Genomic DNA, 17,386 nt, shown 5'->3' on the forward strand with positions numbered 1-17,386 from the left:
GTAGCCACGTGTCTTTTCTAGAGGACCCCATCATGAAAGTGTTGGTGCTGCAAGAGTGCAGGTGTGGATCAGTCCTGCCTTGAACTCTCATGTTCCTGCACTGCTGCTCTTGCTCTCATCTCTCTTTGTGTGGCAGCCTGGTTCTCTGTGCTTAAATGTGTTTGGGTCATCTCCTGTCTGGCCTCCAGCTGCAGATGTGGGCACCCCTAAAGCCATTGCACAGCATCACTTTTTCTGTGGCATGTTTGGTGTTAGAAGGTGATCCAGTGCTGCTGGCAGAAAAATCACTTGTGATGCCAGGATGTACAGGATAAAACCAGGCAGAGGAGAAGGGGCTTGCCATTATCTGAGCTGGAGCTGCAGGAAAGGACAGGACCTAGGTAGCATCCTCAGCTTCATTCCCAGATTCCTACCTGCAGAATTGGGTGTTGGCCAAAGCTCCCTGGTGAGCTGGTGCCTGTACCAATGGCGGTGCCTGTACCAATGGCGGTGCCTGTAAGGAGCGGTAATGTCTCTGCTTTTGTGGCCTACAGCACTCTTCTACAGGGCTTGTATGGAACAACCCTTTGCCTTTGTTGTTGGTTTTTTATTTTTTGGACCCTGAGAAGCTGCCCAGGCAGCTTTGGCACAGCCCTTCTTCCTTTTCCCTCTGACTGTCCTCCAGATCAAACCTTGCCTGTGTTAGGGGCTTGCTGTGGGACAGGTGGATGATGGAAAAGGGCCGAGCAGCTTTTCTCCATTACCCAGCTCTTACCTTTCTGTGCCCATAAACTAGAGCTGCTCTTAGCTGGGTGTCATGGGCTGTTAGGTCTTTTTGTTTGTTTGTTTTTTCCTGCTAAATTGGGCAGTTAATTCTACCTGTGTTCTTCTGATGAAAGCTTGTGGAAACTTGCTCTTGAAGTCTATTAGTAGATCCTGAGAGTATGGAAAGTCTGCATCAAGAATGTCTGTCCCTTGTGCACGCTTAGTAGCCAGTGCTGACATACACCTGAGCATGCCAGGGCACTGCAAGTGTGCCAGGGCTGTGCTGTGAGGGAAACAGTGCTGCTGAGCACTGTCTCCCTTGAGACAAGAGGGAGAGCAGACACCTGGGTGGATTTGCTTAGAGGCAGTCGCTTGGGGGTATTTCTTTTTCTGCAAGCACAGCTGCTGGGGCTGCATGCAAGCAGGTGAGAACCTGACATGCCAGACACACCAGGTGAATGGGCAGCTGTCAAAGTATAACAGCTTGAGCTCATTGCCAAGCAGCGTTTTATGGCAGGAGCCCCAACAGGGCCAACAAACAGTCCTAAAGAAGCTGTAAGAGTGAAATTATAGAATATAAAATGGAGTAGATTATTTCACTGTACGTTTCTCCCAGGCTTGAAGTGAAGAGAGGTGTTAAAGGAGGCCATAAGAATAGCAAATAGGATCCAGTGTCCTTATGTCATGCATAACACCTGGCCTTTATCTGTTTTCTTTTTCTTCCAGGATAACTTTAGTTCTGGCGCTATTTAAATGTAAATTGTAAGTGATCTATTAGCTCTATTGCAGCATGTAGAAGTGATGAACAGCTCAATGTGAAAGTATGTAATAGGGTAGCCAGCACTTCAGCAGTGCTTCATATGAGCTCTCAGCCTGTCAAAGCAGTTAGCTGTTCATTAGAAGAGTGGGTTATGGAGTCTCTCTGCGATTCTGAGCACTTGTGTGGATGCTATTTAGATTCCTCTTAGGATATGCTCAAAGCATTCACTAAATCTTCCTTTTTTCTCTAGTATATTTCCCTCACCTAACTGTGATTTCTGAACAGGAAACACACTTTGCTGTTGGCTTTAGGGATGCAGAATTCTTACAGCACAGTGTCTCCAGAATTGTAGTAGTAAGCAGAGTCCCAGCCCTGGAGCTTTTACACGGAGATCTGAACTCTGTTGGAAATTGCTGGCAGAGTCAGGTCTGCTGATGGAAGTTGTGTCATCAGGCAGGAAACAACGAGGAGCAGAGGGTCAGGAGCCTCCGGAAGAGGGGTCGTGGGTCTGGGAGTGGGGCCAAAAGTGCAGTAACAGGGTGGGAAGCAAATCATGGGTCAGAAAAATACAAATGAGGCTGGCAGTTAGGTCCGCATCAAAAGTCACTTGGGGACGATTGTAGAACTAATAAGGAAGAACTGATGTGACTCTAACTATTAACTAAGAACTAACTATTAAGTCTAAAGAGAGAATTGTGTTCTGGAAGTGCCCTCTATTGAGTTTCTACCCACTCACTGCGAGTATGAGATAAAACAGTGGCTTGGAAAGCCATGCTGGGCTTCAGCATACTTATTATTTGAAGCTGAAGTTGAGGAAGCTCTGATTTATCTGTCTGTGGTCATCCAAGGAGATTTCACTACGTGATGCAGTACTTCATTCTCTTGATGTTTGAGTATTCAATTAGGAAAAATATCCTTTGAGGATGAAAAAAGTGAGATGTTGGCATTGCTACTTAGCAGAGCCTTTTCAGTCTATCTGCATAGCAATTCAAGATAGAGTTTGCCTTGATATGTATTTTGAGTACGGGATTGTTTCAAGGGTGTCTTTGAAGAGGCTACATTGGCAGAAGTGAATAGTGGGCTGTATCCTGTTCTCTGCCCTGTGGAGAGATGCCTGCAGGCAAGGAGAGGAGAAGGATGGAGCGTGAGTGTGCTGACTGGAGGACAGCCTCTTTCTGTAAACACAATGCTAATTTTCCTGCTAAATCATTGATTCTGAGAGTGCTTTTAGAGAAGCTATTTTGAAGAGATAATGGCGTTCTTAGAGGATACATTATGTATTGCAAGAGCTTTAATATAAACTGTTTTCATATTGATTTCGTTGTAATTCAAGCTGTATTTCCTTTTCCTCAACAGGCAGCCAGATAAACTAGTGGTGGTTTGGACAAGGAGAAGCCGAAGAAAATCTTCTAAGGTTAGTTGATTGCTCACTAAGTTCCCACTCTGGTGGCAAGCAGAGTCAGCTGTTTGAGGGACTTGTCTCTTGAGTGTGGGGAGCAGCAGAATAAATGAGGAATAATTTCATTTTCTTCTAAATCAGTATAGCTGTAAGGTTCAGTATAAGCTGCTGTTGATGTCAGCACTGATTTATGGAAACACTTAACTCTGATTTCTGCTCGAGTTATTTGTTTAGCATGAGTGCATCACATCAGTTCAATTTCAGTTATTAATTGCTAGACTAAATTAAAAAGAATGTTTCGCTACTAGAAGTGTCTTAAAGATAATTAAAAAATATAAAGAATTTCACAGCCCGGCAAGAGATGAAATGTGAATAAGAGACTATTTTACAGATAGAAAGTCCTGCAAGACAAAAAGAATACGAGCAGTCTCTTTCAGCCCTATATGGTAACTTCAAATTAAATTTTAACATGGAACTCCTACAAACACTGAGGAAGTCTGTGAATTTGTGTTTAACGCTAATGACATCAAGTTTGTCTTGCACTGAGCTGTTTTTTGTGTGTGTAGCATTCTACAAGCAGAGTAGCTCTCAGTTCTTTGAACTTTAGTTTTCTTCCTGCAGTAATGAATGTGAATGTGTTACTGGAGTACTGTCTCTGTTGAAAGGTGCTTAGTTTGTGTAGACTGCTGCATTTGACTGCTCTGGTGGTGAGATGCAGATATCCTGCCTGGAGTCTCCTTTGGGCCTGAGGAGAAGGGGAAGACGAGATGGACAATCTGTTTTTGTGGCTCTGTTTCTGTAGAAAATTAAGCTACAGACAAATGTCCCACACTTGCACCTTGATTGAAACAAACAGCAGAGATTTCTAAACCTCTGCAGTGTCTCACGTGGCCTTGTCTTGTGTAGTATTATCAACTAATAGAAGTGAAATCCTCTCTTAGTCCTAGCTGTCAGTTGTGGTGCATGGGAAGGTGGGGAACCTATTGCATGTATACAGCAAGCAAGCAAAGGCAATGCAAAACATTGTTCATGCTGGAGGACTTATTTTGTCGACTTGTGTCCTCTGGAGCGGGGCTGTCCTCCATCTGCCCAAATATTTCTAAGTGAGAGGGGGAAAAGCTTGAATGAGCTGGGGGAATGATGAGTCCCAACTCCAAGCAGGCGTGCAGGGGAAAGAAGGGCTGTGTGCTGGTCTCTTCCCTCCAGTCTGCCCATAGCTGTTGCCTTTCACCCTGGTCAGGCCTGTGGCACGTCATCTTGTCCAGAAGAGGAAATCTGGGAACAATTCCTTAATATTTCTGTTAAACAGAGATTGTTGAAGCTCATGTGTGTGTAACTCAATGATGTTCCCAAGAACTCTGGGACAGTGGAGAGCGGACACCTGTAACACAGAATGCATCTTGAAATATTCACTGAAGAATCTAAATGTTTAGCCAACACGATATATGGTTTCCTACTCTGCTTAGGAGACATTTCTTTCTTTTTCTGGTTGTCATGTGTTTTTGCTATGTTTTGTCCTGTCCTTTAACTGGAAGTCTAAACTGTTTTAAGGTTTGTTTTCTAACACCGTATTACTGACTGAAAATGACTGTACAACCAAATGCCTATTCCAGTGCATGCATCCTAACTTCTGCTTTAGAGTATGAAAACCCAAAGGTATTACATGGTGAGTAAACACAAAGGTGTGAACTTAGTCTGGCACCTTTTCCAAGGTAGCCGTTCTTGTTCTTGAGCAAAGCTAGTCCCACTGTCTGCCTTTCATTGAAGGATGAAGTAGCTCAGGTTACACTGAAATAACAGCATGATGTATATCTAGGTAGTAACTTCTGATGTTAATGTCCATTGTAGCTTTTCTGCTTGTTTCCCATAGTTTCTACAGTACAGAGAGAGAAAAGGTAATGCAGAACAGAAAATGCAATATTTACACAAGCATTGCAGCGCTGAGAAGCTCAGTGAAAAGCAGGATATCTGTCCATGCGTTTGGTTTGCTGAGATTTAGGAGGTGCTCAGAAACAGAAGGTCTAATAAAATCCACTGGGGCTTTGTAAGGGGGTGGGCTTTTGCCTGTGCTGTTACAGACATGATAGTGTAGGCTCCAACAGCAGCATTTCACTGAACTGAGGTTTCCTGACGCTAGCTCAGCTTTTGGGCTGAGGTTATTTCAGCTGGAACATAAAGTTGTAAAAAATAGTCATGTACTTTTGCATGTGTCCATTCTCTTCCTAACCACAAGCAGATGCACTTCTTGGGTAAACTGGCACATTTGCCTGGGACTTGGAGTCTCTCTCTAACTCATTAGTTCCTGCCTAGTTATAGCCCACAAAGGTACTTTAGAAGAGGTTGAGTGGCACTGAGGCCTTAACAGGGTAGGGTTAATTCTAAAGCGTAGGTGGTTGATACAGTCTGAGCTGCTTGGGTCCAAGACTTCAGATCGATAAATGTTCTTGATCTCTTGGTCATCCTGCCAGTAAAATACTTTATTCAACACATTTATTTCATCTAATTACCTTCTTGGAAGCAAATCAAATGAGTATTTCCTCTTACTTTGTTTTTGACAGACCTTGGGCTCAAAGAGTACCAAGCATTAATAATGTTCTGCTTTTAAGCTTCTTTGAGAAGGAGGTGGAAAGGAATGAGGTTTTACAGTAAAGATGCTGTAGAGACTTATTGTGTGACCTTTTGGTATAGCTAGAGATAATGAAGGATATTTGTAACAGATCAATCACTGACTTGCAGAATGCCCAAGGTTAGAAGGTACTTCTGCAGATCACCTTGTCCAATAGCAGGGCCATCCGGAGCAGGATGTGCAGGGCTGTGTCCAGGTGACTGCTGAAGATCTCCAAAGATGACACCCCACTGCCTTTGGGTCTCTGTGCCGGTGCTTCATCACCCACACTGCACAGAAGTGCTGCCTGGTGGTCAGGAGGAGCCTGCTGTGGTCCAGAGCGTGTTCTTATGCTCCCACTGGGTGCCATCGAACAGAGCCTGGCTCTGACTTCTTCACAGCCTTGCTTCAGAGATTTTGAGCACATATTGATGAGAACCCATTGAGCATCCCCTTTTGTAGGCTGAGCTGGGACTGCTAAGTCTCTCCTCTTCTGAGGGTTGTTCTTGTCCCCTCATCATCTTGGTGGGCCTTTGCTGGATTCTGAAGGAAGGAAAGTCTTTGTTCTGGTGTCGAACAAGGAAAAACGCGTTGTAAATATGTTTACCTTTATTTCATTAAGATGCTCTTGAATTTCCAGGCTTTGAACCAAGAAATTTCAATTTGAAAAGAGTTGTTGCCGTGATGTCAAGGAGGTACTTTCTGCTATTCCTGTGAACGCGTGCAGACTTACGCTTCTATTACACACTTCTGAAGGATCAAATTTGCGCTTGCTTCTTGAGAGCCTGCAGAATTAGTCTTCAAAGATACTTTTTGATCAAAGTGGAAAGAAAGCGCCTTTCCTGTGATTTCAGCACTTCTCAAAAGCTGTCCACGAAGAGAAGGAGCAACGCTGTGAACAGGGAGGGGACTTTAACAGCGAGAGCAGAGCCAGGAGAAGCAGAGGGTCAGGGAGTAAAAGGGATCTGTATGTAGGGAATAGAAAGGATCCCTTGTCCACAAGAGCTGCCCACCCAGTTTTCTGAGGATATGCCATCAATAAAGCAACAGTGGGACCACCTGTTTTGCTATCCTTGGCCATATGTTGCCTTTCCTGGCTCCTTCATTGCCAAGCGCCAGCCCTTACTCTGAGCTCTTTTACTGACTGGTGTTATAAAGGCCCTCTGTGGCTCCAGCATGCTGGTGACTGCCTGCCACCAGTGCAGTTTCGTAATGGCACTCCTGAGCCTTTGTGTTTACCAGTAAATTAGGGGAGTCGTGTAGGGTTGCAAATGCAAGCACTCAGAATTAGCATGAGTCATTCTTACAGTTGGCACGTAGTCTTTTAGGCACGTGATGTACCCTTTAATAAGGCGACTGCAAATTGTTTTCTACAGCATTGCCTCCTCATTAAGCTGAGAATAGTTAGAGAGAACACAGACATTGAGCAGTGAGTGAAACCGCTTATTTGGTAAGGAAGTTGGGGGTGTTTGTTGAAGGAGGTGTAGGAAACGAACAAAAAAGGCTGCCTCACCGTGATGTGGTAAAATGCTGCCTTGAGGAATCCTGTTTTGTCACATCAACACAATCATCTACCAAGTCTTGGCTGAGGCTAGGCAAAACGCTGAAGCTAGATTTGATGCACTTTTCCATTTAGTGGGTGTCTAGGGCATAGTGACTGACTTGCAGCAGTGCTGAGCAGCCATCATTGCAGCTGAAGTAAAAGAAGTCTAGGTGTTGGAAAACAAAAGACAAGATAGTTTCATGTTTAATCGTCATGAAGTACGGTCCTAGCTGATTTAAGAATGTGCAAAACCAGTGGGAACTGGCTATTTTATCTCTGCTTGTAAATTGGAGACTAAAATACCCTCCTGTTCTCCAGGGACTCCATAAAGTTAAAATTTGGTGATGTTTGGAGGTGCAGTGGCTGAAAGGGATAGATGTCCCAGAAAACCACGAGGAAAAATAACTCTGAGCTCAGTTTTATATAGATATGAGGCCTGAAACTCCATGAAGGGGAGATGAAAGCACTGCTTCTTAACTAGCTGAGCATCCTCTGCCATGGGTAGCAAATAAGGCAAGGTCTGAGGAAAGAGAACATGAATCATGTGTTCATGGATGTGTGTGAGTCACATGAAGCTTGAACAGCAAGCCTGGTGCTAGCAAACTTGTTTTCTACAGACTAGCTATTGCTCTTTTTCTGAGCTTAGCAGTTGTTCTGTAGCTTTTAGCAGTAATACACAGTTGCATAATAACATTTGTAACAGGTGTGTGCTGGTGCATTGAAGGTGTTCATGGGAAGGTGTGCTAGAGGAACGCTGGCCATCTTCATCATCTGGCCCTGAAACCTGCTCAATTCAGTCTCTTTTTAAAGGTTCTCCTCTAGCTGGAAACAGAGACCCAAACCACAGAAGTGCCTCATTTGTCTTCCCAGTTCAACCAGAGCAGAACAGTTGAGATGTTCCCAGCATCACAGATGTGTAGAGAGAAAAGTAAGCTGTCCAGATTGTGACTGTCATCATTTTAGAGGAAAAAAAAAATGGAGAAAGAACTGGGTAGCCTGAAATGCCCGTGGGAGTCTGTAGGGTCACCCCCAGATGCTGTCTTAAGCAGCTTTACTCCTCAGCAGGCCTCTGCTTTGTGCCAAGCAATGCAGTAGGCTGGACGATCGGTTACGGTCCAAGTCTATTTATAGGGCATTTCAGCAACCCCTCCTGTAGCTCCTGTTTCCTTATTTAAACTAGCCCTCACGCTATGTCTTTTCCTCTTGTTTTCCCTGGCAGAAAAAAGGAGCAGTTGTTTTTCTCCTGGAAATTCAACAGAGCATTTCTGCTGTGGGCCTTGACTCTCACCCCTCAGGTTTGGGAGCTGCTGGAGGGAAGGGCTGTGCAGGAGGCACTTATGTGTGCCGGACCACTTCTGCTCCCTGCTGCAGGGGTGGGCTGAGAGGGAACGTGAGCGAGGATGAGTAGGAGATGAGGGAGAAGTCTGCCTGGCCGTGCAGCCCGGTGAGGAGTGGAGCTGGAGGTGGGAGCTGGCTTGGAGTGCTGCAGAGGCGCGTTGGGCCTTCGCTGAGCCCTGCCAGAAGCTGCCTCTCAGAACGGGGCTGGAAGCGTTGACAGGCCGGCTGTGGGCAGGTGGCCTGATCCTGCTCACATAGCAAAGCGGCTGTGGGGGGACAGCTTAAAATGGTGGCAGAACAAATCAGATGCAATTTCAAGAAACTGAACTGTGGAGGTCCCTGGCAGGAGAAAAAATGCATTAGAATAGCGCTCCCCATATTAAGTATTACTTATTGTTGAGTTGTTAGCACTTCCCCTGTGTTTTCCCCCCTTTGTTTTCCCTTTTTCCTTTCCCCTTCCCAACAACCCAGATGTAGTTTCAGTGTTACCTTTTTCTGTTGGCTGTTTGTTAGGTACAGTATTTCTTTTTCAAAGCTAAAGGAGGATTTAGTGACATTCAGCTGATCACAGAACAGCTTTGCTTTAAAAGCTTATTAGCTGGGACTTGTCTCCTGCTTGTCGCTTCCGGTGATGTGTCTGTCTCGGTGACGGAAAATCATGTATATCTGTGTGTGTGTATTCTTATTGCCTGTCACCAACTCTTCTGGTTGGAGGTAATGCTGATACAGTTCTTGAACTGAAGCTTTACCTGCACCAGTGAGTGCTCTTCTTCTGGTTCATTTTATAAACGTGATCCTTGGCTAAGCTGGTTGTCAGCATCTGGGCCTCAGGAAGCAGCGGTTTGGCATGTGTCAATGTCAGCCAAAACTCTCAGAAAGGTGCTGCTTCCAGAGGTGCCATTAGCTGTGTGAAAAGTGCAGTCTGGAGAAAGGACGAAGTCCCCTCTGTAGTGGAGAAGCTGCTATTTATGGTCCATTTTTTGTCCAAGTGTTGCCCATTTACAAGGCGGCACCCAAGGACACCCAAGGAGAGGAGTCAACTCTTTGAAAGGGTAGATAACAGCAGGACAAGGGGAAATGGTTTTAAGTTGAAGGAGGGAAGATTTAGGTTGGATATCAGGGGAAGTTCTTTACTATGAGAGTGGTGAGGTGCTGGAACAGCTGCCCAGAGAGGTTGTGGATGCCCCATCCCTGGAGGTGTTCAAGGCCAGGTTGGATGGGGCTCTGGGCAGTCTGGTCTAGTATGAAGTGGGGAGATTGCTGGCCCTGCCTGCGGCGGAGAGGTTGGAGATTCATGATCCTTGAGGTCCCTTCCAGCCCGGGCCATTCTGTGATTCTGTGTGATTCTATGACAGCCTGACTGCAGGTGAGCACACATTCAGCTCTGATTGCCCTGTACCCACTGCACATCCCCATCAGACAAAGGGGAATGGTGTTGGGAGCTGGAAGGGACAGTAAGTGGGGCTGGGACTGATGCTGTGGGGATGGCAGCTGTTGCAGTGCATTCTACTGCTCACTGAGCTGCTTCTTCATATAAAATAAACTCTCAGAGTAAAGCTGTGAGTAGTGTTGTTTGCTCAGCTGTTGAAAAGTTCATCCAGGCCTGCCTAAGAATAATGAGTTTAGGTTGAAATTCACGGACTAAAATTTGTAGAAGTTGGATTCTATCAAATTGCTGTGTTTTTCCCCTCCCTTCCTCAGATGTCCCTGGTCACGCTATACTTAATTGGATTCTGCAAGCACAAAACATAGAAACTTGCTGAAATTTCCTATCTAATTAGACATCTTTGAGAGCTGGAGATTCAATAAAAAACCAAAGATGGCAAAAATCTCTGATAAAGTCACAAGGGGGTTGGCGATGTTCAGCAAGAAAACAAAGATCTTTGGATGGAAATGAGTGTGCAGTGCGTGTATGGCTGCGTGGGCAGACAGGACTCCTTTCTCTGGTGGCTGCTTAGGCTGTGTTGTGCCCACAGCTTCCCCATTCTTTAGCTTCGTGGCTCTTCCCAGCTTTTCCACCTCTGCTTCCATCCGTCCATCCTGCCTCTCCTGCCCCTGCTGCTTCAGCACTTGCTGTCACCTGCGGCTCATCTGCAGACCTCAGGCTGGGGTTAGGAGAGGCTGTTGAGGTGTGCTGGTGCTGCTGCAGCCAGCTGAACAGGGGGAGCTGCTGGGGTGGCAGGCACACACCATGGAGCTGCCAGGCACAAACCTGGCACTAAGAGGACGCAGTGCAGAGGTGCTTCCTTTAGGTTGTTGGATAGGATTGTTTCACGCTTTGATGTGGCAACTCCTGTTTAAGCCTTACAGGTACCTGAGAGGCAAGCCGTACTAGTCTTATTACTACAGCAAATAGGGAGTTTTAATCTGAGGTTCTGAGTGACAGGAGGATAAAACTGTAATGAACGGTGACGATCTAGAGCTTTAAGGAAAAGAGAAAGAAAAAAAGCCTTGTTAATTGGCTACAGATAACAGTAGTGAGATCGTTCATTCTTTCCTGACGAAACTTCAGCGGATTTTTAATAGCACAAGTGACTGCTGAGCAGTGAGGGTGTATCAGCATCTCTCCTCATTTGCCCTACAGCATCACAAACTGGGTGAAGTTAAACATGCTTTCTTCCAAGTTTACTCTGAAACAGAAGAACTCGCAGCTGGCACTTTTCAGTACTAGCTGTTACAATTTCAGTACTGACCCTGCATCAGTCCAAATTGATGAGCAAAGGTAAACGTGTTCTCAGGCTATTTTGCTGTGTTTGAAATTATTCTTTCTAGGTGTGTGTACCTCAGCCTACTAATTCTTAAGGATTTAAGTGTTGTAGCAGCATTTAATCTGTATAATAAATTCTTGTCGTGTGTTTTTTAGTTTTTTTTCTTTATCAGGGGTGAAGATGGCCATGCCCATATTGTGTACTGCACTTATTATATTTTCTTTAAATAAAACATTCCCTGATCAGAATAAAATCAAAATAAAGCACAGCTTGTCACAGAAGCTCTGTACTTACAGCCTTGATTTTTGCAGGGCTCTGAGCGTCTCACTCTGTGCTGTGTACTTAAAAGCCAGAACCTTGTAAGGGCAACTTGGGTTCACTGAAATAACTCCTGCTCCTAGTGGTCTGGGTTTCCTAACTCCCATTCTTAATGATGTCCTTCATGGTGTTGCATGGAGCCATGCATTTAAGAAAGCAGCCTTTTGGAGTCAGTGGCTTGTTACACCTGCCTGTGCTGCTGGGCCTGGTGAGAGTCAGGTCTGCACCCTTGTAATGGTTTTAAGCTGACTGTTTCTTTTCTTTCTTTAGGCTCATAGCTGGCAGCCTGGAATCAAAAACCCATACCGTGGGGTGGTGGTATGGCCTGTTCCTGAAAATGTTGAGATTACTGTGACACTTTTTAAGGTATGTATTTGTTTTTTAAATGATCTTTCATGTTTTGTAAGCAACATACAAAAAAAAAAAAGCAAAAAAAAAGACATGTTTGTGGGTTTAAGTCATTACCTGCACAACATTAGTTCTACAGGAGAGAAGGATGGTCTGTGTCCTGCCAAAGGTTGCTGTTGTAGTTAACATTGAAGTATCCCATTGAGCTGATTACAGTGAGTCATTGGCGTAGAACTGAGTACATGTGTGAGTATGCACGTAGTACATGTGTAAATGCTTGGCATGGGTTTTAGTCTGATTGGTTTTCTAAATGTTCTAAGCCAGAAGTCATGAAAACACAGCCATTTCTAGACTTCCTTGTTCAGCTGCGGTGGAGTGACTGCTCACGATAGGATGTCATACTAACAGCACAGTACTTGCCTTAGCTCAATCTTATGAGTGGATTTGGAGTATTGAATAGTACAGAGAAGGATTTTTGCAGGATATTTTTTTCTAAGGAGCTGCGTTTTTTTGCTTAAACAAAAGAAGTTTGTTTATGTGAGTCCAAAGCAAGGAGAGAAATGGATGGTTATGCTAGAATTTAATTCCCCAGAAGTGATGGACAGAGTCCTTTCTGCATAAAGATAAACTGCAGCTTTGGATGGTGTGTCCTTATTTAGAACTGTACCCTTTACAGCCTAGGGCAAAAGTTATTTCTGTGTCCTGTTTTTGGGACTGCCCTGAATAACTAGTTAGAAGTGGCTTCTAGTTAGCTACTAAGGTCACAAATGTGAATTTATGATTTGATTCGTTGAGATTGATTGTGAAGAGGATTTCTCTCCTATATATTTTTGTCCTTGTATGGCCAGTGAAAGGAAACCTCCTGTGTTGCTGGTGGTGCTGTCATAAATTTGTCTCTCTTCATAGCAGACACGTAGTCTTCAACTGAGGTTCAAAAGTTCACTAGCAGAACTTGTTTGCCTTTGCATGCGTCAAGGGCCTCTACTTAAATTAAGTCATTTAACACCATTATGTGACTATGCTGCTTATCTGTATAATCTGAATATGATGATGTAAGGCATTAAATGTTACTTCATATTTTTAACAGTTACAGTGAAGCAGAAATGCAGGCAGTTCTTCAATGTGTATGTGCTAGCGTGTTATGTGAGGAGGTAGAAATGAAGTTTTGCTTGAATGCAGTTCTGTAATGCAGTGGCTCTGTAATACTAATGCCTTCCACCCCTCTCCTGCCATCCCACACTGCCTTGTTATTCCTAGCTGCACCTCTTCAGGGCTGGGTGTTGTAATGTGAGGGCTCGCACCGAGCAGTGAGAGGAGAGAAGGAGCCCGTGCCTTGCCTCTCTGCAGCCTCAACGTACCCAGCCCTGTGACTGCAAATGGATCTGTGTGCTGGGCTGCTGCCTCCCACCCACTCCCTCCAGAAATGAGTCTGCCTCTTTTCTTGCCCATCTCATCTCACGAGTTGGTCTGGGAGGAGAGGAGGAGTGTGAATAACCTCAGGGGCATTGCCTTCTGGGAACAGTGCATGCTTTTCTCTAGGGGAACAAGTACAGAGTTTGCTTGATCTCAGTGTTTTGGTTTTTAAAAAAATCCATAGTCTCAGGCAGCTTTTATGTCAATATGCTCAAATCAATCCTCTGGCTCCTCCAAACAGACTGCCCATAATTGACAGAGCCCACTTTTTTTTCCCTGTATGGATCTGCATGTGTGACAAAGCAGTGCTTTTTGAGCAAGTTGGGTAATGCACCAGAAAGCCCTATTTATTGTCTCCATGAGAGCAGCCAGTGCTGCAGCAGCATTCAGCTGTAGTGTAGGTCTGTAGTGGCACCTGAGGAGCTGCTGTTTCTGTAGCTGGTACGTTCTGGGTGAAGATGGTCAGAAGGAGCTAGCTATTTTTTGCACAGTTGATGGATTGGCTGGTACTAAAGGAGTTAGAAGCATGTAATAGCAGACTGCAGTAGCCTTTTTGGGAGCTGACTTCCAAGTTAGGTATTTATATCATTTCCGCTGGAGGGAGGGAGGCCAAAACCCTTAAAGTTGTAAAGCTCAGAAAAACAATTGTCTCCTTTTGCCATCCTTAAGTCCCCCTTAGGCGATCCTTCCCTGTGAAAAGGAGTAACTGCTGAATATTTATCACTTTGCAACACCCACGATTAATGTGGCCTTGCTGTTTTAAGAAACAGTGGTTGTCCCTTTATGCTACAAGTTGAGAAGCTGGGGGAAGCTGTGGGCTCCACGGCCATGCTGGCAGAACCTACTGATGGGAGAGCAGGTTGCTCTGACAGAGCTTTGTAGCAATCACAGATAACAAATGAGCGCAGTGGTGCCCTTTGAAATAGAAGCACAGGGAAGGGAAGAGCAGACTCCAAAATAGACAGCTATGTGTTTTGGGAAATGAATCACACTGTAGTGGCTGCGTGTTTGTAAGTGGCTGTTGAAATGTGTTGCTGGTGGGATTAGGAGATAAGTCGAGGTTTCAAGTGCTGATGAGAATGTTAAGAATATCCTCTTCAGTAGTCACCTATGGACACTTGAGAGCTGGCTGGGGAAGTGCCTGTGATGGGTCAGCAGATGAGGTACTTCGTGCTATCTGCACATCCCTATTTTGGGTGTTAGTTCGTTCCCAACAATGTGTCTGTAACTCTTAAGTAAACAGAGCAAGCACTGAAGAGAAAATAACCTTCACTTAGGAAACTTTCATTTCAAATAAATAAAACCTTTACTTGGTTTCACTTAATTCTGGATTTCTAGTCAAACTTCATAATGCTCTGAAGTCGTGTAGGGAGCAGCATTAAAGGGGTCTGAGGATCCCTCCTGTACCTACCTCTGGCTTCTGTCCATCCAGCCCAAGTGCTCATTTCATGAGAAGTTCCATCTATTCTGAAAGTGTCTCTTCTTTCTCAGCTGTGCTGTACACTGCTCTTCGGTTATGCCTTGGAATTCTCAATTAGAATGGGAGGAAAGAAGCACTGCGAAACAATAAATGTATTGTGCATCTTAAGTCCATGATTTGTAGTGCTTTCATAGAAAGATCCACAAATGCCAGGAAAGCTAACTGAAGTCACATTTTTCATTGTTGCCATGGTTGCACTCCAGAAGTTCATTTTCAGAGTCCCTACATAAGCGAGGGTTAGCTGTCATATGTGAAACCCTGTGTATTAGTGCTTACATGCACATGCTTATATCAAGTGTGAGAGTTTATAAATGAGAAATATTTCTGTGTCAGGTAAGATCAGTGCTTTTAGCAAAGCCAAGCGGGTGCCAATTGTACTATGAGTGTTTAAATTGCAACAACGTTGTTTTGTAGCCTAAAAACTAAGTAAACTTCCTGAGCAAAAATATTTGCTCATCTGGAGTAAGCATGGACTTTGCCTCTCTTGATTACAAACAGCCCTTGTTCTGACAGTAATGCACGTGGTTTATCACACCAGCGTACTGTTGCATCAACAGGGAAGACTACCAGCTCTTCATTCCAAAGTCTCAGAAAAGGCTCATTAAAAGGCATGGTCTTCTAAGGACAAAATAATCAGTTATGAGTAAAATAAGGATAAAATAGATAGAAATGGGGACTTGTATGATTGCCAGCATTCCCATCCCCACGTATTTATCTGAATAAATCCCATTGTCTTTCTTGACAGCCTCAGTCGTAGTTTGATTACAACACAGAAACTGAGTGTGTGCCCTTCAGTATGCACGAATAGGAATCTATCACCTTTGAGGTATTCATGTCTATTTTCTTTTTGGAATTTAAGTTGAGAGGCTTTGCTTCAAAGAAACAACAAATCCCAGCAAGTCAGCATGAGAGCTGTGCAGCACAGAACGAGGAGGGCAGCCTGGAGGGGCAGGTGAGGTTAGCAGCCTTAGGCAATCCCAAGAACAGCTCTGTGCCCCGCCAGCCCATAACCCAGCGATGGGAGCCGTTGCCAGGTTTTAAACTGTTCCTGAAATCCCACCTTTCCCTGCAATACAAAGGGGGTGGGATGACTCTCAGTCTTTGAGGAGTTTGCTGTACTGCTCACCTCCTTCAAAAGTCAGCTTGGGTCTCGTACAGCTGGAAGAGGGAGAAGTGGATTTGCTGTAGCAGAGAGCCTGTGGGTCTGAGGGAATTCTGTAACTCTGGCTTAGTTTCAGACTGTGTGTGTGTATATATGTATATTTAAGTTTATAATTTCTCTCCTGTCATGGGGAGAAAAAAGCCTTCAATAAAGTTGTCTCCAGTTCAAGAGAGGCCACTGGCTTTGACCTGATTCCAGAGAGAATCCATAAGAGAATCCAGAGAGAATCCATAAGAGAAAACCAGCCGTGTAGAGAAGACAAGATGGTCTGTGCCAGATATGAAAGGGATAAGTTCAGGGAAAGGAGGGATGCAAAATTCTGTTTGCACACAAAATAATTTAATATTGGGGGTTAATGTGGAGGCTATTTGAAAAATTTTGTTTAAATAAGGAAAAAACAAAAAGGTCAGTCAACCCTTGTTGTCTTGTTAGCCCGGGGGCTTTATGGGGAGGTGCTAATGAGCTTGTTGTAGTGACACAGAGGGACAGGTCTGCTCCCCACTTGCTGCCTTCTGAAAACTCAGAAGAAAACTCAACAGAGCTGTATGTCATTTTTCTACGCTAATCAGACCTATATAAACAACATTGGAAGCAGCAGGAATTGGGTCAAATTCTGAATCTTCTGCAGCTTCCAGTAGCCACATTCAAATACTGAGGGCAGATGTAGGACTACGCAGAGCATCTGCTATCGGTCTCTGGCAGAGAAGGATCACAAACCCCATCATCACTTGATCAGATTCAGTATGACAGTCCTTAAGTCCTTTTCTTTCCCCGGAAGAAAGACCAAAGATTAAGGCTGGCATGAAGTGATATAATGCAAAGACAAGCTTCAAAAGCCTGGAAAGCTTAGGGAGGAGGCACAGAGAAGGAAGGAAGGAATAATGCTGCAGATGTTAACAGTCAGGAGGTTTTTCCTGGATGCTCTGTCTGCCGATCAGGAGGAGGAGCGGTTCCGTGTTTGTCATACCTTCTTTTTATTGTTATTACAAGAAAAATTCTTCACTGAGAGGGTGGTCAGGCTCCACAGGGCAGTGGTCATGGCACCAAGCTGCCAGAGTTCAAGAAGCATCAGGACAATGCTCTCAGACATATGTTCTGATTTTTGGGTGGTGCTCCATGGAGCCAGGAGTTGGACTTGATGGTCCGTATGGGTCCCTTCCAACTCAAGATATTCTCATTCTAAATAGAAACAACTGCAGATTATGGACTGGGTAAACCTTCTTCAGTTTTCTGAGCTACTTTATACACTGCAGAAAGGATCTAGTTCTTGACACTGCCCTTGCAGAGTGGGTTGATCTGATTCTAATCAACAGCAGACAGAAAAATGTGCTGTGCAAATGCCTTGTTGCTCTTCTCTTGCCCTGTTCCTGATGAACTGTTTGTTTTCTGGCGGTTGACAGATGAGAGGACAGGATGGAATTGCAGAAAGGAGGCTGATGGGTGGGATTGGATAGCAAAGATTGGAGGACTGAGCTTGTTGAGGGTCAGCATATCTCTAGGAAAGTAGCTGGGAGTTACTGGGAAAGTGTGATATGCGCTGTGCTAGGTTTCTGCTGGTGGATGAAGCA

General features: G+C 44.6%; 1 protein-coding gene across 16 annotated transcripts in view; it reads left to right on the forward strand.

Annotated features, from left to right (window-relative positions):
• Positions 1-17,386, forward strand: part of EHBP1 (EH domain binding protein 1) — a 195,532-nt gene that overhangs the window by 22,356 nt on the left and 155,790 nt on the right. For 15 of the 16 annotated variants that reach the window (XM_015278098.4, XM_046939158.1, XM_046939161.1 and 12 more), the window contains exons 3-4: positions 2,861-2,918; positions 11,686-11,781. In XM_015278098.4, coding sequence (XP_015133584.2) covers positions 2,861-2,918; positions 11,686-11,781 — 154 coding nt within the window. Of the gene's footprint in view, positions 1-17; positions 62-2,860; positions 2,919-11,685; positions 11,782-17,386 lie in introns of those variants that run through there. The other variant, XM_040698582.1, reaches the window with a different exon arrangement.

The sequence above is a fragment of the Gallus gallus genome, chromosome 3 (genome assembly GCF_016699485.2).
Source record: "Gallus gallus isolate bGalGal1 chromosome 3, bGalGal1.mat.broiler.GRCg7b, whole genome shotgun sequence".
Taxonomy (NCBI): Eukaryota; Metazoa; Chordata; class Aves; order Galliformes; family Phasianidae; genus Gallus; species Gallus gallus.